Source organism: Oculina patagonica, chromosome 2, assembly GCF_052425735.1.
Source record: "Oculina patagonica isolate OP01 chromosome 2, crgOcupat, whole genome shotgun sequence".
In the NCBI taxonomy this organism is placed as follows: Eukaryota; Metazoa; Cnidaria; class Anthozoa; order Scleractinia; family Oculinidae; genus Oculina; species Oculina patagonica.
Genome location: NC_135759.1, coordinates 17595580 through 17613235, shown reverse-complemented (window position 1 = coordinate 17613235; position 17656 = coordinate 17595580). Strand labels below are relative to the sequence as shown.

The 17656-nt window shown below is 38.2% G+C and overlaps 1 protein-coding gene across 2 annotated transcripts; it reads right to left on the bottom strand.

The window, feature by feature from the left end:
- Positions 1 to 2986: 2986 nt before the first annotated feature.
- On the bottom strand, positions 2987 to 16573 carry LOC144643314 (uncharacterized). Of its 2 annotated transcripts, XM_078502518.1 has the most exons (13): positions 16394 to 16568; positions 16102 to 16232; positions 15203 to 15261; positions 14130 to 14215; positions 13317 to 13386; positions 12398 to 12463; positions 7588 to 7840; positions 7041 to 7184; positions 6224 to 6315; positions 5994 to 6046; positions 5557 to 5627; positions 5081 to 5207; positions 2987 to 3531 (listed from the first exon to the last, which is right to left on the bottom strand). In XM_078502518.1, the coding sequence occupies exons 1-13, from the start codon at positions 16532 to 16534 to the stop codon at positions 3403 to 3405; spliced, it is 1422 nt and encodes a 473-aa protein (XP_078358644.1). In that variant the 5' UTR covers positions 16535 to 16568; the 3' UTR covers positions 2987 to 3402. The 2 variants fall into 2 exon arrangements, with proteins under 2 accessions (XP_078358644.1, XP_078358643.1); XM_078502517.1 differs by lacking the exons at positions 2987 to 3531; positions 5081 to 5207; positions 5557 to 5627; ... (2 more) ...; positions 7041 to 7184; positions 7588 to 7840 and adding an exon at positions 9624 to 11356 and having other exon boundaries at positions 16394 to 16573.
- Positions 16574 to 17656: the final 1083 nt, after the last annotated feature.

Here is a 17656-nt window from a genome sequence, read left to right as displayed (position 1 = left end):
GTAGACGAGTGTCTCTGTAGCTAACCAAGCCACATCATGTTCAATTCCATTCGCGTAAAGTACAGCCACAATGCCCCACGGAACATAGCAGGCAACTAATGCCAACTGCACCCACATAATGGTGGAAACTGTCTTTTTGTATCTTGCTATGTTTAGTGGAATCCTTTGTCCTTTCTGTTGCCCGTGAAGGGCATTGTTTTGTATTGTCGTAATTTGAGGTGGATCCTCGTGTAACAGAAAATCGAAGTTAGCAGACAAAGTATTAATCCAACAGTGGCTGCCTTAATTGCAATATCTTCTCTCCATACCCGGAGCCATCCACTTGGAATAGCAATTAGCCAAAAACAAGTTATGACTACACGCACTCGCCTTAACGTTACGACATGTCTGTATCTCAGTCCACAAAGTGCGAAAAGCCTGTCCAAACTTATTGCTGTCGACGTCAAGGCAGATACTACACATAAAATAAACGTTGAAGCTGCCCAAACGTTGTTAACGTAGTACAGCACATTCACATTCATCTTTACAATACGAGATATAATGCGGGTCGTATATAGTGGTTGTACAATAAGACCAACGCAAAGATCAGTGACCGCCAGACATCGAAAGAAAAGTTTTGTCGGAGGATAAATAGAAGAGACATTCTTAAGAGCATAAAGGATCAGAACATTTCCCAAAGCTGCGGTGATGGAAAGAAAAATGTTCAAAGCTGACAGAAATTCAGTTATGCCTGCTGGTGGTGCGCTGAGTGCTTGGCTCAGGTTGCTTGTGTAGTTTTCTTCTCCAGTAAAGTTCGGCATTGCTCTTGGGTAGTAAGAAAAGTAAGCTTGCCAGGAAGAGTGCTTGAAGTTGAGAAAGTTCCGAACCGTTAAGAAAATAACATCAGCTTGTTGCTTTGTTATTTGAGATGATGATTTCATATGTCACTGCTAACACGCCCACTTTTGCTGACTAAGTGTATCTAAACATAATCGATGTTTTATAATATTATGGGAAAATAGTTCAGCTATGCTCTGCTAAAAATTCCTAAATCACTGTGAAAATTTGAAGGTAAAGTTTGTTGTCGTTGACAAAACAAACAATTTTGTTGTTGCGCAGTCTGATGGCGTGCACATTAGTCAAGAATTCATTTCCTCTAAACACTTCCGCTTACAAGTGCAGGTGATCTGAAATGGAAATTGAATTTTCCCGTTAACATAAACCTTAAAAATGTCTTTCCTAGAAAACGTTTCTTCTGTACAAGTCAATTACAGTTGCGGCTGTTGGCTAAGATGTTAGGGGCTGTCGGCTTAGTCACTTGTTATCTCTCTAGTGGACGTTTAGGTCGAAACGTTCTCTGTCGTTAATTTAATTATGATTATTATGATTTGATTATGCAACGTTTTCTGGCTAGCGTGCATGATTTTGAATCTTGAGTTGACGTTAAGATGCTACCGACAGGTGGTTTGAAGGCAAACGGCAAACATTTATATAATGTCTGTTGTGAAATCTAACCTAATGTCTGTTGTGAAATTTAACTTCGCGTCTACATTTAATTAAATTTTCTCATCAGTAGCCAAATTAAAGTGACACTGTCACGAGTTTTACGTCAAAAATCCAAGAGCCAAGAAACATAGGGAATCTTACAAATAGTGGTGAAGTTTTGTTAAAAATTGCTATGCCAGTGTACTGAAGCTATAAACAAGTTATATTATTGCGATGCCATCAGGAACGTAAGATCTCAACTTGTAAAAGTCAGGCTGATTTTTTCAAGTTCTGTCCTTGTTGCCTGACCAAACAGATAAAAAATAGTAATGCTTCGATAATGCTCCCTTCTTCCTTCAACATCAATTAACTTTATATCTTCATCTTGATGTACTAGCTAGGTGCATTTCATGTTTGAAGATTACTTCGCAAATTTTAGCACTTTTTACCAAAACGCAGAAAAATCCTCATGAGTGTCCCTTTAAAGCAAATAAAGAAACTGCTTTACGTTTTCTGGATGCGTAATGGAAGGCACATCTTCGTCTACAGTTTATCGTTCGAAATCTAGCACTGTCTTAATCTTTTCCAGTTTGATTTGAAGGAAATTGTGAACATTGCAGGAAATCAATTTAGCTACTTTTCCACGCTATTTGGACACTGTCAATTTAGTACTTCGCAACTTTATGTCGATTTACACAGCCAGTCTTTTAAAAACAGTAAAGCTGCCTGATTGTGCCTTTTTTAATTCACCTTAATTTGACAAAAAAACTTACTTACAAATCTCTTGGGAAGTTTTAACACTTGAGTTCTAATTGATTTGCTGCATTGTTTGCGGCTTGATAGGCGCCAATAGCGAAGCGCGCGAGGTCTGAAAATAGAATGCAAATGAATATACCCCCATGAGGCTCAGAAAACATTAGCGTGTTCTGAGAGGAATAGAAGGAATCTAGGCGAAGTTTTCGTTTTAACAAAGTGTCTTAGGAACACTGTCTGTTTAAGAAAGTGTTTCAGGAAATCGTCCGCCATTCTGGTTTGTTTGGCTGAGTCTTGTCTGAGTCATGACGTCACTCGCGGGCTTCGCTATTGCGAACCAAGTAGTTCAAACGTTGACCATCGGTTGGCTTAGCTGCCGTCAATCAAACTACTGTACTCCAATGGAAAATCATTAGAGGCGAGCGACTGTAGGTCGACGTTTAAACTTCACCATGTTGAAAATGACTGTATATAGTTACCTTTCTTTGTCTATATTTAAAGTTGTTTCTTCTCAAAGGCGTGATAACATTCTGTATATAATTTATTCACTGCAAGGGTTCTGTTGTATAGTAAAATACTTTTGTCAGGGATTTTTAATGGTCTTATTCGCAGTCGGTTGTTGTTTAAACTGTCACGTAACGCTTCTCTTTACTAACGGCCGTTACTGGAGGGGAATGTTGCGTGACCAAACCCAATAAGGCTGTGAATGAACATTGAGTGTACATCTCATTTCTTCTTTTCCTTTAGTGTAAATAACGTTAGCCAGAAGTCAAATGTATATACAACTTTATTTGAAATGTCAGTGAATTATTTAAATAAAGTCACTTTTACAACAATGTGGTAACAATCTTCTTTTTTAACAGCTAGTACCATAGTCCTTAATCAAAATTTAACTCTGAAAAAATCACTTTTGGTGCAATAGATTTTAGATTACTTTTAAATCCTTATTAAAAAATCTGTGAATTAAGAATAGGTACAAGTGAATCAACTTAAAAAAACACTATTTCGAAACATATAAATATGTCATTTTGGCAAATTAAATCTGCAACATTTTTCTTTTCTCCTTCACTTATGGGCTCCTGATAACGTTTAATATTTCATATATTAATCTAAACACTATTTTTTTTCACTCTGCAAAAAATTATAAATTAAAGTGGTATGTACATGACTTTCAGCAGCTCGTATTCATTTAGGAGCATTTTTCGGCTTCGTCTTTGCGCCCCATTGGGATGACGTCACTTCGTCACCAGTGAAGGCTCTCAAGCGATATTCTAACTCTTTTCTGTCGTTTACTTCTCGCTGATGCTGACGAGCCTGCAACAAAACATCCAATGATTAGTATCCAATTTCTTCTTAAAATATTGATACAGTATCCAGCATTCAAGTTAAGCGAATACACGAACTGATCACCAAGGGAAAATTGAGCGTGAACGATCGAGCAGGCGGTATATATTCAACTGCGTGAGGTGAATATATGTGACATATTTTCAGAATACAGGGCCAATAACGTGCCTATTATATTCCTGAATGCGATCAAAACGAAACGATTAAAGGTCAGGGCATACAGTTCAACGTTGCACGAAATGTCTGACCGATTTGCACCGTTTGTGTACCCCTGAAATTGTTGAGCGCAAAAAATAGAATGGCTTTTTACTTCTGCACTTTTGCACGAAACATTTTCAAGTTGTGTTGACTAGCTGCAACATTGCGCACGTAGTGCAGAATAGAGTACGACGATTTTCCTGTCTTCTGGCTATTCCTGATTGCTTACCCAATCGCAACGATCTCTTTCTTTTTGCGAATTTCCTCATCTGAAAGCATAACTGCCCTAGCATTTTGGTTCAAAATAACTTGCTTGATGGCCGCGTCAGCAATGTAGCAGGAAATGCTGCAGGGTGTAGCCACATCGATTGAAACTATTGTGCGCAAAGGCGCAGCATTTGTGCGGGCTTTAACTCCCTTGAATCGACCTTGAATGAACAATGCCCGCTCCCCCCCCCCCCCTACATCCCGTCTGTAACACCCCCATCCCATCTCTGAATATTTTTTTTTCCGGAGCTATTGCTTTTGTTTTCAATAAACGGGTCGAAAAAAAACAAAAGATACCCAATGTATCGTGAAATTTGCACGTGCCCTAAAGTCGGACGTAAACCTCGTGCATACAGCAAACTAGCTCATTTACATTTTCCCACTCCTTTAGTTCAAAGCGGACTGGCGGATGAACATTGTTTGAAGGATATTTTGGAAATATCTACCACATATACTGAACATTGACAATAGTCTCCAAGTATCGATATTACCCTGGAAAAAGGTACTTTGGAAAATGATGCAATTTTCACTAGGAATGGATGAAAACTTCAAAGGACGAAATGACACAGAATTTGAAATAAGGTATGGACGGCATTTTTGTATGAAACACATCTTTGTAGGTATGATTATGAGCACATAGACTTCTAGTTTTATACGAACAAAATTTTAATGACGTATGCAAAAGCTATAAAATGTGGGCGGCGGATTTTAAGTCAGTTTTCGTCGAAGAGAATCTACATATTCTATTCTCCCATCGGTCCTTGCGCTTCTCACTCATAACCAGTCCCTCTCGTTCATTCGAATTCGGCCGCGTTTCAATAAAAGAATCAAAAAGGGCCCCAGAGGAAGGGCCCGTACATCATTCGTTTTAACCATTTGTCGCAATTAACACGATTACGTGGCCAATTCGTGCAAAAGGCCTACTATAACCACGAACCAGCGAAAAAAAAAATAACATTCTTGAAGTAACAGGGCGATAAGTGTGAAAAATATGTCACTTTTGGTTCAACGATTCGCACTGTAAGGTTAGTGATACAATGTAAGTTATACTCACCATATCCAAGTTCCTTCTGGCTGACTCCAGCTCTTCTTGTATTGATCCGTACGTTTTATTGCGATGTTCTTTTAATTTTTCCATGTGCACTTTGATTCTTGTCTCCAACTCGCGATCTCCTAAAGCCCTAAGATAAAATAAAAGAGAACATTACTCCAAGTGTACAGTTTCCCTTAACTCGGTCAAACGATTTCTACGACAAATAGTTAATTACCGTAAAATGATTCAAAACCAAAGTCAAACCCCTTTTTACTCTGACAGACTGGAAAACAAGCGCGGTTTATATCGGAAAACCTCGAAAGAGCTATAAAAGTATTAGACCGAGAAATGTTCCAAACGTTTTAATGCTTTATGGACTATTTTTATCCTCTCGTTAAGAAAGGGATGCGCTTACTTTTGGAAGGTTCCAAAACCTCCTTCTGTCTTAGTCCAAGTGCAACCCAAACTTATAACATATTTATAAGTATTTCTATAACCTTCTTGCCGCTCCTTTTCCATCCTTTTCTTCTAAAAGTTCCTTCAGTTGTTTGGCGTAGCCTTGAGGAGTCTGAAAAAAAAAAAACAAGACCGACAACATATTATTTAAGCTAGGAAACAGTGTCGAACAGGTTTAAATTACTTTCTATGGCTTTAACCTTCACTGAGTTGAAAACAATGAAGCAACATGCGTCGACCAATGGAATCAAACATTGCTCTTCTCGACCAATCAGGTGCATACTGACTAACTGGAGGTCTGATTGCGGTAGTCAGTTGTACTGTTTGCGATTGTGGATATTGCTTATGTGCAGTGGTGCCCCCACCCCCCCCCCCCCCCCCTCTCCTCTGCTTATGTGGTAAATTTGGTTTTGGGTTTTACTGAATGCTTTGGAGGGATCATTACGAAATGCTAATTCGCTTGTCAGTAAGAACTCACCTTCTCCTCTTCCTTGGCCGATTTTTCAGTTCCATAAGGCGCTTTTACCTCCACTGCAAAAGAGTCAATAACAACAATTTTGCCATTAAAAGGCCAGAAACTCCGTTTAAGTTTCGTTTGAAAAGCTCTAAACAGACACTTTAATTCACAAACTAGCTATTTAGTGAACACGTGACATCTGTTTGAAACAAGAACGGATTTAGTCAGTTGAAAAACTACGAAGAACTCACCAGGCATGGAGCCTTTCATGGCAGCAAGTTGTTGTTTTTGTTGACGAAGAAGTTTGGTTCGGTCCCTCCAGTCATCTAGAGCCTGTTTATCTCTACAAGAAGAAGAGGACGTGTACTTTCAGAAGACAATAGGTCCAATGGTTGCCAGGTCGTTTTCTATTGTGAAATCGATCCCTCTATGCACCATATTCCTTTTCCACGTTGGTTCAAAGTTATTTACCTATATCAGTATTATATGCGCAAAACCAAACTTAAAGATGATTTCCAGTCCGTACTGCGCAGACTCAGGGTTTGTTTTCATTTTTGTTTTGAATTCGTTGAAACGTTACACTTCGGTGATAGCGTACATGAAGTTTTTTAGCTCGCCATTACGGATCGTTTCGTTCAAGAATTCACGTTGAGCTAAAACGTCCGTTTGAAATACCGTCGAGCTTCTTTTACTCGTAATTATTGTTTTGCAAGGATATCTGGCGTTAAGAATGAAGAAAAAGGTAAGTTTTGTCCCGGAATTTTTATTTTTGCTAGTAAACATTCTTCTGTTTGTGAGACTCACAAACATTGCAGGCGGAGATTGCGCAGTACGGACTGGAAATCATCTTTAAACATAAGCGTGTGCCGAACTGTTTACAGAATAGTTCAACGCGAAGGTATTGCGCTTAATAGCCTACCATAGCGTTTCCCTCTCTAAAACTAAACGGCCCTTGGAACTGGAACGTTTTAAAAATCACTAAATGCAGCAGAACACATTATAGACAATCAACTGCACTTTATATTTTGCTTCATTATGTTTAGCATTCTCTCAGTTGTCCCAACTTACTTTCTTTTCTGTAATATCAATGCTTCTTTTTCGTTCATCACAGCTAAAATTGCCATTTCCTGTTGATCGGCCAATCGGGCCTCATAATCCGGGAATCTTGGAGTCGCCGCGCCGGCGTCGTACTGGAACCGAGCTGACCTGGAACTTAAATGAAAAAGAAAAACAACACTGTTATTAGACATGACTCTAATCAAACTAGATTGCAACCTAAACCAGATGTTCCTGTATAGATAAACAAAACAATAAAATCAATAAATACAGTGAACTCTCGCCTTACATACATCAGTTGAAGTCCCGATAAAGAATTTTGGCTGAAAATTGCTCCCTCTGCTGCGGACTACCTCCATTACATCCGTAGCCAGCGTAGCTTGGCGTTCTAGTCAGTCGGGGAGATCGAGAAATCGCGCGCGCGAGCAATTTCTCGCTCTCCCCGACTGACTAGAACGCTAAGCTACGCTGGCTATTACATCCGCAGACAACAAATTTTGCAAACTGAAACACCACCATCACCAGAGGAAAGAAAATTTGTCAAAAAAATTCTCCATACCTTTCCGATTTAGGGCTGGTTTTCTTTTGCCTGGGAGCGGACCTACCAGCTCCTGTTAATTCTCTACTTCGTGTATCCGCTGACAGTCCGCTGCTTGACTGCAGGTCCATCCTCTGCCTGTCATATTCCCTTCGTACCACGTCTGACCGTGAGGGAGGGGGATGGAATGTTACCGGCGTGTTGATTGGTGCGGGAAGCTGCTTCGAGTCGGTCTTACTTTTCCTTCGGCGGGTTGACGTGGGATTCTTTTTGTCTAAAATCAAAATTAAGCGGTTATACATTTTTCACCATTTTTAAAATCGAGTTCTTTATCACAGTGGCTTTCTACAATTCTGTCATCTACCCTTCTGCCATCTTTATATGCTTTTTGGAGCTAGGAAGGTACATTTTGTATCTGGTATGCATCGAAAGCGTGACAATAGTTCCACGAGATTCACTCAACCAATCACAGCGCAAGAAAGAATGAGCATACGCAAGAGTTAATCAGAGGCTATTATAGAAACCCCGGGTAACACGCGGGGGCGGAACAAGCGTTTTGTCGCTGGTTAGCAGACGGACTATACCAGGGTTTAGTTCATCTGTAACACAGGCTATGGATTGCGTGACTCACGTTTAAACACGTGTAAATAATCACTAGCGGTTACACTGTAAAACCCGCGGCCGATGTGCACATGATTTCAGGTGGTACTGTACTTCAAATTGTGGTATTTTAAAACATTACTATCATTTTATTCACCTGATGCAAAATATATTCTTTCCTTTCTAACCTTTTACGTCTTATTTCGAGGTTTCCTCGATTTAAATGTAGCTTAACTATTCAGCAAAAACAATTATTCGATCTACCGTGAAATGTTTCCTTTACTCTGCCTGATAAAACATAGTTTTGAGCCAATCAGAGAGTGCGGAGAATCAAGTCTAAAGGCAATCATGAACACTCCATCTTTTTTAAATGTAGAATTAGCCCTTCTGGCAAAATATGTAGTGATAAATAATACCCAAACATAGTGTGCCTTGTACTGCACTACAGGGCACACTACACTTGGTTAATTATTTACACACCTGACGTTTTGATCGTTAGTTCCTCGTTGAAGCAACTTTAAAGGGGTTGTGGGATGTATGCGGAAGCGATAAGTCACGACATGGCGCAAAAATAGAAAGGACACGTTTCAGTTAAACGAGAAGCGTTTGTGATCATTTTACTGGAACTTTCAAAGGGGCATATGAAAGAAAATTTTCGTTGTTTTTGCGGCTTTCTGTGCAATACTACGGGAGTGAAGTATTGAAAATAAAAACTTCCCTCCAGTTGCAGAACACAGAAAGCTCTAATCCAGGTAGTGTATATGATGGCATGTTCAGCAAATCAGCAGTGGATAAGAAATACTATAAAGGAGATGCAGTTATACTAAATGCTTAAGACAGAAATCGGTGTTAAGCATCGGCTACATTAGTGCTTGTTACTCGTTATCATCGTTTCAAGTGGCCCTGATACACATGTGACCTTACTTGAAGACTTGAGAGTGAGGGGTTACACAATACTGTGAAAACAATTCGAAGGGAGTTCCTTGAAGTCGAAAGGGGCACGTAAGAAATTACTCCTGCTACCCCATTAAGTGCTAACGGTTGCTTTTCATTTTTGCAAAATAAAACGAAATTAATGAAAAGTCGTGTACATTTATAATTCCAAAAATATCATCTAAAGCTACAACCACGCTTCATGCACACACCTTGTTCAACGGCATGCATTGCACGCCATGTCCAAATTTAAGTAAAACTCCATATTTTATTTGGTGGTATAGTGGTTCTTCTGTACAAGTGTGTTCAAGGGTTCAATTTTAACGCCTTAATAACCGAACTCGTTCCCACAGTGGATGGGTTAATAAAGGCCCAAGGAACAAGTTTTGTTAACACACAAAATCGTGTGATGTGACGTCTCACCTGGAAGGGTTTTCCATACGACTGGTTTCGATACTAAAAGATGTGCTGCAACAGTCATTAATAATTTACACTTATACCCCATTATAAAACATTGCACACTATGACAATCGTGTTGCATTTAATAAATTTAGTTTTCTATTGTATAAAGTATGCTTCATTATTAAAATACTTCTATTTCTCAGGTCAGAGATATTTACATGGATTTCTTTAAAAAAACTACCGATCATATATATTTTAAAAGAGTCTGTTTTATAGCTTACAGTTAATAAAATATCTATTCTTATATCTTCCGTCTGATCTACAAAGTTCATATTTTCCAGCGTGTAATTAGTAAAATATACTATACTTGTTCAACCTATTTTCCACCCGTTAAAATCACTTAAAATATAATTCTTTGGAAGATGTAATTCTTTAACTCAATGGACCTTCGTGGTGATGTCAGAGGCGCTACTGTAACTAGAACAAAACAAGGAAAATAAAAAAGAGCGTTTCTGTACATTCTCGAATTTCATTCTCCTCAAACTGAGTCCAAAAACAAATCCTCTTCGTTATAAGTAAATATGTACATAAAGTATGTTTTGATATAGTTTTGTGAGAATAACAAGTTATTTAGTGGATTCCCTCCTGTTGTTAAGCTGTAAGTCATTAGGCTTTGAGTAAATGTTGCATAAATGTATGATTATAAAATAAATCCTGAAACGACTTTCACCATTCTCTCCACATTAAGCAGAATCTTGTATCTCCAAGATGTTTCTCCGCAAATAGGCTTTTTCTATAAGTGGCCTTGTTACCCTTTCAAGCGGAGTACTCCTTTGCGAATCATCAATTCTTGATACTCCTGTTCATTTTGCGCCACTGCTTTCATCTCGCTTGTCATCAACAACCGTCCTCAACTTTTTCTGAGTGATGGGTGACATTCGTCCATCAGATGTCATCTTGAACTTACACAGAACATCAGCTGCGGCCACTTTTCTAAGATAAGGACTGGTACGACTCATCATGGGCCTCCAACGGCCCTGGTAACTACCCGTGTAATAATGCACTGTGAGTAATCCCTGGTGATCTGCTAATGTGGTGACTTTACCAAGGCAAGGCTGTCCTTTGATGTAGAGCTTCTCGGGCACTTTAATGGCCACCATGTCGCCTTCACTTATAGCCAGCGCCCCTAACCCTTTACTGTTAAATTCATGAACTTTTGAATACTCGGGATTTTTAATTTTAGTCTCACTACAAGCATTTTCGTTCCTAAGCGACGTGGTTTCTTGGATTTGGAAAGAGTTATATTCCTTCAAGCTTTCTACGTTTTCTCCCGACGAAGGCACAACTGTATCATCATAACTTGCAGACCTTTCCACTGCGAGGGAAATCTTCTGAGGGCTTTCAGTTTTGGTTCGTCGTCTTCTTCTTTTGGTTTTTTCGTTCTTGGCTTTTCTCCCATCCTTGTTAGTATCCACAATGTATAAATCTTTATCCAGTTCTAAACTCTTGTCCGAAGCTTCCAAGCTCTTTTGTGACCGTTCACTTTTTCGCCGAACCCTCTCTAGAGGTTCCAGTTGAACTTTACCATCTTTTTTCTCGGAACTGTGAAACGATACGTCCTTTCTCGGTGCCCTTACTTCGTGTTTAACCGTTCTCACTGGAGATTTCTGCTCAAAACTTCGAGAGGGTTTTTCCTGCTCAAATTTTCTAGCTTTCTGCCCTCTAAGGAAGCCTTCTGATTCGTCAACAGGGCGGTTTTTCGGTCTCGCCGCCGCTTGGATAATTGGAGGCAGTTTAAATCTTTCCACTTTTACATTTCTCTCATTTTCAACCTCTTCCTCTTGGGCTTGTTCCCCTGAAACGCAGATTTAAAAGTGGATATCAGTAACTCTTTAGACTCCCCTCTTATGATTGTTTGATCATAGAATTTGCTCATAAAATCATAGAATTTTCCGTGACCTGAGTAATAATTTATCTGAAGTAGGAAAAAACACGATTTTCTTATCTTTTAACTTTTGAAATTTTATATCTTTTCTGTTACTTTTTGTATCTGTCGCTCGTGTACATTTTGTGCACAAAAAGGTTTTTTAAAAAGTTAAGCTTGACAGCAAACACACTGGAAGTGCAAGCTTCTAAGAGCGATATCCACTTTTAAATTTGCGTCTACCCTCCACTCTAAACCAGATTAATGTTTACACAAGACTACACACAAGGAAGTGTTTCAAACGAGCATGTTACAAGTTAATTTACTTATTAGTAGTTGTTTATTACATATGGCAGACAATGTTTCTTGTTTAAACTACTTACACAGTGATTGGCAAGAATGTGATAGACAGGATCACATGTAACATAACTACATGTACTGCCTGTATGCTAATTCTCGATTAAATACCTAACATGTTTTATTTTTTTGTTCTACTGGATGGTTAACCTCCCATGCAGTCGTGTTAAGAGGCGATTGTGTTTCACGCATTCAAAAACACAATCGAACCAAAAAACGACTGCATAGGAGGCAACTGGATGAGTTGTCTCAAGATTCTTGATAGATAAAAGAAAATAATTTGATGATACACCAAGTTCTTGAGACTACATGTTTGTATATTACCTCATATAAACAAATATTTTTCTGATTTAGCATTCCAAAATTCCAAGATTGAAAGACCAACAATTTTAATTTTTTGTTATTTTAATTTTTCGTTATCTAATATTTTGTTCTCAGGAAATTTTAGCTTGTCAAGCTACTCTGAAATTCGAGCATAAATGAAGTTTATGTATGTATGTTGTATGTACCAAAAGCAATGTGGACAAACTCTAAAATGACCGTACTAACCTGACAACAAAGATTTTTTAAGTATACTGAATTATTCATTATTATTATTATAACAGTTGGACTTACATGCAGCTTCTCTATCTTGTGGTGTAGCAAACAGTAACTCCTCACTTGACGAAGATTCCGGATGTTCTGGGAGAGGAATTCATGTGTTACAAATTTAAAATAAATAACAAGCCATAAATACATGTAGACATAATAAGACATGCACTAAGTGGCTTTTGACTGACCATTGAAAGTAGTGATAATGTCATGTTTGCTTAGGTTTTTGACCAATGTCATGCTGCAACTTTCACCTAACATGTACATGTCTATGAAACCAATCAGATACAAGTGCATTTCTTAACCGTTTTTTGCCAATCAGATGCAAACTTCAAGTACAACAATCTGTGATATCAGTGACTTTCTGCACTTTACACTGGCTTACGATATTCTTTTGGGTACAGTGATTAAAAAGTACCGTTAATTACTTTTTGGTTTCAGTTTTACTTATGTCCACATTTTATTAACCCTCTTTGTTCCAAATTTGAAATATAAGATCAATTCTCCTTCCGAAGTGTCGCACATTTCTTTTATGTTAGTCTTGAGAATTTGTAGTATATTAAAACCATATTAAAAAGACCCTTCTCTGCTTGACAGTGGGCTGCCAAAATTATAAGACCTAGCACCCAACAGAGCTCTGGGTGGGTCTTCATTCATCCACTGTGAAAAGTCAGCCAAAATTCATGCAACTTCCAATAAATGGGAGATGTTTTCTTTCAGCCTCTTATAATATTATTATTGCTCTCTCCCACATTAAATCTTTAGTTAATGAAATCCCTGATATTGTGAGGGGCATATAGATGTGGATCATTTTTGGGAATTGGAGTGAGGGAGGCAAAATTGAAGAACACAGATGAACAACTTTACATGTAGAAGAGGAAAGAATGCAAATGTGTGTAATTGTTATGAACTCGAGTATGAAAACAGAGAAATAATACTGCACCTTCTACCAGGACTGCTCCACTCTCTTGAAGTTGTAATAAATACTGCTCTCTAAGAAATTTAAGTACTTCCTACAAAAGAATAAAACATTGAAAATTTTATTAACTTCAGTATAATCTGAATTAACAACTCAGTGTTCATTGTATTTTTTACTAATTCTTGGTTTTCATGTTACGACATAAAATTCTGAAATCAAAATTCACTAGGCCTACTAAATTTTTGTTGTCATAAGACGTAAGATAAACTAAAAATATATTTTTTTTGCAAATTTCCAGATCGATAGTGTCATTCGTTTTTTAAACAGAGCATTATGAATATTTGAGTTCTCTGCCGTATGTAATATCTAGCCGAGTGCCGTGACAAAGCTGTTTTGTTTGAAAAAAGGCCTTTCCTTTCCATTTTCAGTAGAATGAGCATTTCAGATATAATAAGTGGTGTTTATGTGAAACTGTGCTAGCTCATATGCCAAAGATTGCCGCTGTTGTAAACAGAATTGAGTTCCAGATGGTTTCTCTGACATCATGGCGGCCATATTTGTGTCCCTCGGAAGGACACAGTTATGGCATCTCCATACTAAGCTTTATAAATTTGCGTGGAAAGGTTCGGCCAATAACTTGAGAATGGTACACCGCGCAGACCTGAAACTTGGAGAAATTGTTTATCTATTTGTCATCTATAATATTTGAAATTCATAGCTTCTGTAGTTGAATGGTTTAGAATTTATGTTTTGATTGCGTGACAGTGAAAACCAGCAATATGGTGTATTGATCAATAAAGGTATATAACTTAATTAACAATTTAAAGAAAAATTTACCTGTGTGCCTTTCTCTACAATGACTGAAGGAGGAAACTCTAGTGGGTTGTTGGAGAGATTGAGCCCTGATAAACTCTTTAGCAGGCCTATACATTAGACAGAATGTTGAAAAATATATTAACAAAGTCAAAATGATTCTGAGTTTAAACAAGAAACAGAGCTCCAAGCTACAGGATTTTAGAAGCAAAGAAATTTGTTAAAGTGGGGTAAAGGGTGAGAAGACGGCCAACACTTAAGACTAAGAATTTGTAAATTAAAGGAAAAGTTTTGTTATTTGGGGAATGAGGTACGGAAAGCAGTAGTATTTTATTTGCCCACCAAGCCACCAAGTCCTTCCCAACGACACGACGTGCAGTGCCTTTTAATGATATTCCTTATTACAGGAATATAACGAAGCATTTTAACAATGCAAACAAAATTTACGCGTAATAAAATTACCGCAAATTTAAGAAAAGTTCTGATTAGATGCTTATATAACAACATAAATAAAATTAACATGAATTTTTGAAATTCGTATTAATAACATGTATCATTAATTTCCTATAATAAGGTTACACACGCTTGTATTTTCTAGGAGTGAAATAATCCATCACCCAAAGTGGCAAATTATCCCTTCACTGTTGCTTGAGCTGCATGATACCACTAAACAATGAGTATCTGGAAGTTGTCGCATTGCCCAAATGACATGTAATAGTCTTAATTTATAAATAGCCTGCACATAAAGGCATTGAAGTTCAGTTCACCCGGGTAAAATGCTTCTCAATAACGACCCAAAAGTAAACTTTTCCCAAAACGGATCGGCATTTTTCATCAGAAAGACGAGCAATGGTCTTACTTGATGTTTTTTCGACCCAAAATTGAAACCCTTCCTTCTAAGGGTTGACAACTTTTTATTGCAAACACTTGCCATCCATTTCCGTGGAGTGACATATTTGTCACCCACAGCGTAAAGTATTCCCTTGGGAGTTAATGAGACATGACTAGTAGTTCCATGAAGTGAAATTAAGCCCAAATACAATACTCCTAGATATGCAAATAGTCATGATATGATTCTAACTTACATGTATTCTTACCTAATTCTAAAGGAAGTGATTCTATAGTGTTCCCCTCAAGCAATAGATTTCTCAAATTTCTGTTGGAGAAAAAAGGGGCAAAATTAAACACATTTGCTACTAAAGTCTGCAGAGTCTGCAGAGAAGAGAAGGCAGCACACCTTTTCTCGGCAAGATGAATTTTAATGTTTGCCTGTCTAAAAAAACTATCAGCACTAATATTTGTAAATTCATGGTACATCGATATCGATCATTGCTGGTGGATCCAAGCCAGAAAGGGGCTTGTACCTCATCAGTGTCAAAGTGAATTTTTCCTACTCAATACTGAATTTCTGCATGAATAGAGGCGTATATTCTTGTCTTATTTTCAAAAAGTCACTTCTTCCCAAGGTCGACCTACTTCCAATACTTTAAGCCTTTTATTGTTAAAAGTTTAGGATTTATTGGGTACCTAAATAAATAATGTATGATTTATGCACATCAATGTTAAGCCCCTGGGGGGGGGGGGGAGGCCGGACATAGGCGGGGGACTTGACAGCAAGTATCTGCCCATAGTGGGGACTTTTGACCGTTTTAATGGACTTTCTTACAACATTTTATTGAAGTTAAGTGACTCTTTTGAACATCCACACATGCCCTGGGGTTGGGCATTTGATCAGAAAGTCTCAGATAAGTTCAAATGCCCGGCCTATGCCCCCCCCCCCCCCAGCAGCTTAACATTGATAGGTGCATTAGATGTACATGTATTATCGAACTTTGTTCAACCTATGATGTCTTTGACATCAAGTTTGTGAAACACATCCGTGTAAATTCATGCTAGCTCGCTTCTCATTTAACGCTTTTTTCGATCGAGCTAGCTGTCAATGGCTTTAGTTAACTGGAATAACACAAACTAAAGATCTAGAGGCTAGTTATCAAACCTGTGTTTTCCAATGATGGGAGGAATCTCTGTTATGCGATTGTTTCTTAGATCGAGCCATCTCAAATTTGGCAGGCAATCGAACAGCTCTTCTGGCAATGAAGAAATGGCATTTCCCTCCAAATACAAAAACTGTAAACAGTAGAAAAACAAACACGCTAAGACACGGAAGAAATATTGATAAGACACTTGATTTATCTCCCAGGACAATATGTGGTAAAACGTATTAAAACGATATTCTCGTTTGAAATCGTTAATAAAAAGAATTTGTCAGAAAAGAAAGTAAAATGTACCTCAAGTTGTTGTAGATTTAGAACTTCTGGTGGGACTTGTGTTAATCTTTTCTTACTAAGGTCAATAGTCGTGCTTCCCAAAGCAGAAGCTGTATTTATTAGCTGTTCAACCGCCTCACCGCCTCCATCACCCACCGCCATCTTCTTTGACTTCTGGCGTCTCGTTCAGTTTCCATAGTTACAATTATTTGTTTATCTTTACCTCGTTTTCGTGATTAGAACCTAGGCTCCGGGCCAAAACACGGCACATATCGCATTTGTCTTCAAAACTTCTCAAAAGGATGATCAACTGCTCTTGTTTTTGTAAGTAACTTTTCAATATATTTTGCCCATATTTTACAAAATACCAGACAAAGTTATGCGTCTCACTTTCAGTTTAAAAAATATTGTAAATCTGTAACAAAAAACTGCCTACTGAAGTGTTCAATTTGTGGCTTCAATAGCTTCCAGTTTAGAGTCGCATAATCTGCATTTTAATAGAATTAGTAACGTATTTTTTGCATAATATTTCAATTTTGTTAAGTGTTTAACGATAGAATTACATGTAAAGCTCACAGAAAAATTTAAAATCTTTGGATCCTAAATAGTTTCACAAAGAAATGTCTTGAAGGGACGATTATCTCGCAAAAATGTTCCGGCATTGAAACATTTGAAACATTTCCGAAACATTTAGCACCCGGGGGGGGGGTGGGGGTGTGCCGCTGGGAATTTGAAGCCCTTACCCTATACCAGACCATGTTCAGCTGATTTTTGCAACCCTATACTAGACTAGACACTGAAAATCCCTACCCTATCCCAGACTTGCATTTTGTTAGAACTGTATCATTATCAGTGTTTTAATGGAAAACCATCTGTGAACAACGATGCCGCGATGATTTTATTTACGTTTAGGAAAGCCTCTTCCTCTTCCGAGTTTCTGGACTATATTCGTCATACCGTCGATCGGTTTCCCGGCAAATGCTACCCTTTTCTAGACCAAAACTCTCTGATTTCTATACCCTATCCCAGACTAAACTACTTGAAAACCATACCCTTCACAGCGGCACATACCTATATAGCTCATGTATGGGAGTGCCCCCCCCCCCCCCCGAGATTTAGCATCAATCCCTCCCCCCAGTTCTCTCTCTTCCATCCCCTTCCAGAGTCAGCTTTGCGCACACATTAATCCACTGGGGAACGAACTTCATTGAGAACGAAAAAGTAGAGCAGAAAGGATTCGAAGAAATGAAAGATTAACTGCCGTGACTATAGGAAGGAAAACAA

Bases quoted from the DNA above. Each gene is read 5' to 3' on its own strand.
- LOC144643314 (XM_078502517.1), bottom strand. From the start codon at position 16,534: ATGGCGGTGGGTGATGGAGGCGGTGAGGCGGTTGAACAGCTAATAAAT. The intron at 15,262-16,101 runs GTTTGATAACTA...TTTCTCCAACAG, and splicing joins CCCATCATTGGAAAACACAG to AAATTTGAGAAATCTATTGC. The intron at 14,216-15,202 runs GTAAGAATACAT...TCTAATGTATAG, and splicing joins ATCACTTCCTTTAGAATTAG to GCCTGCTAAAGAGTTTATCA.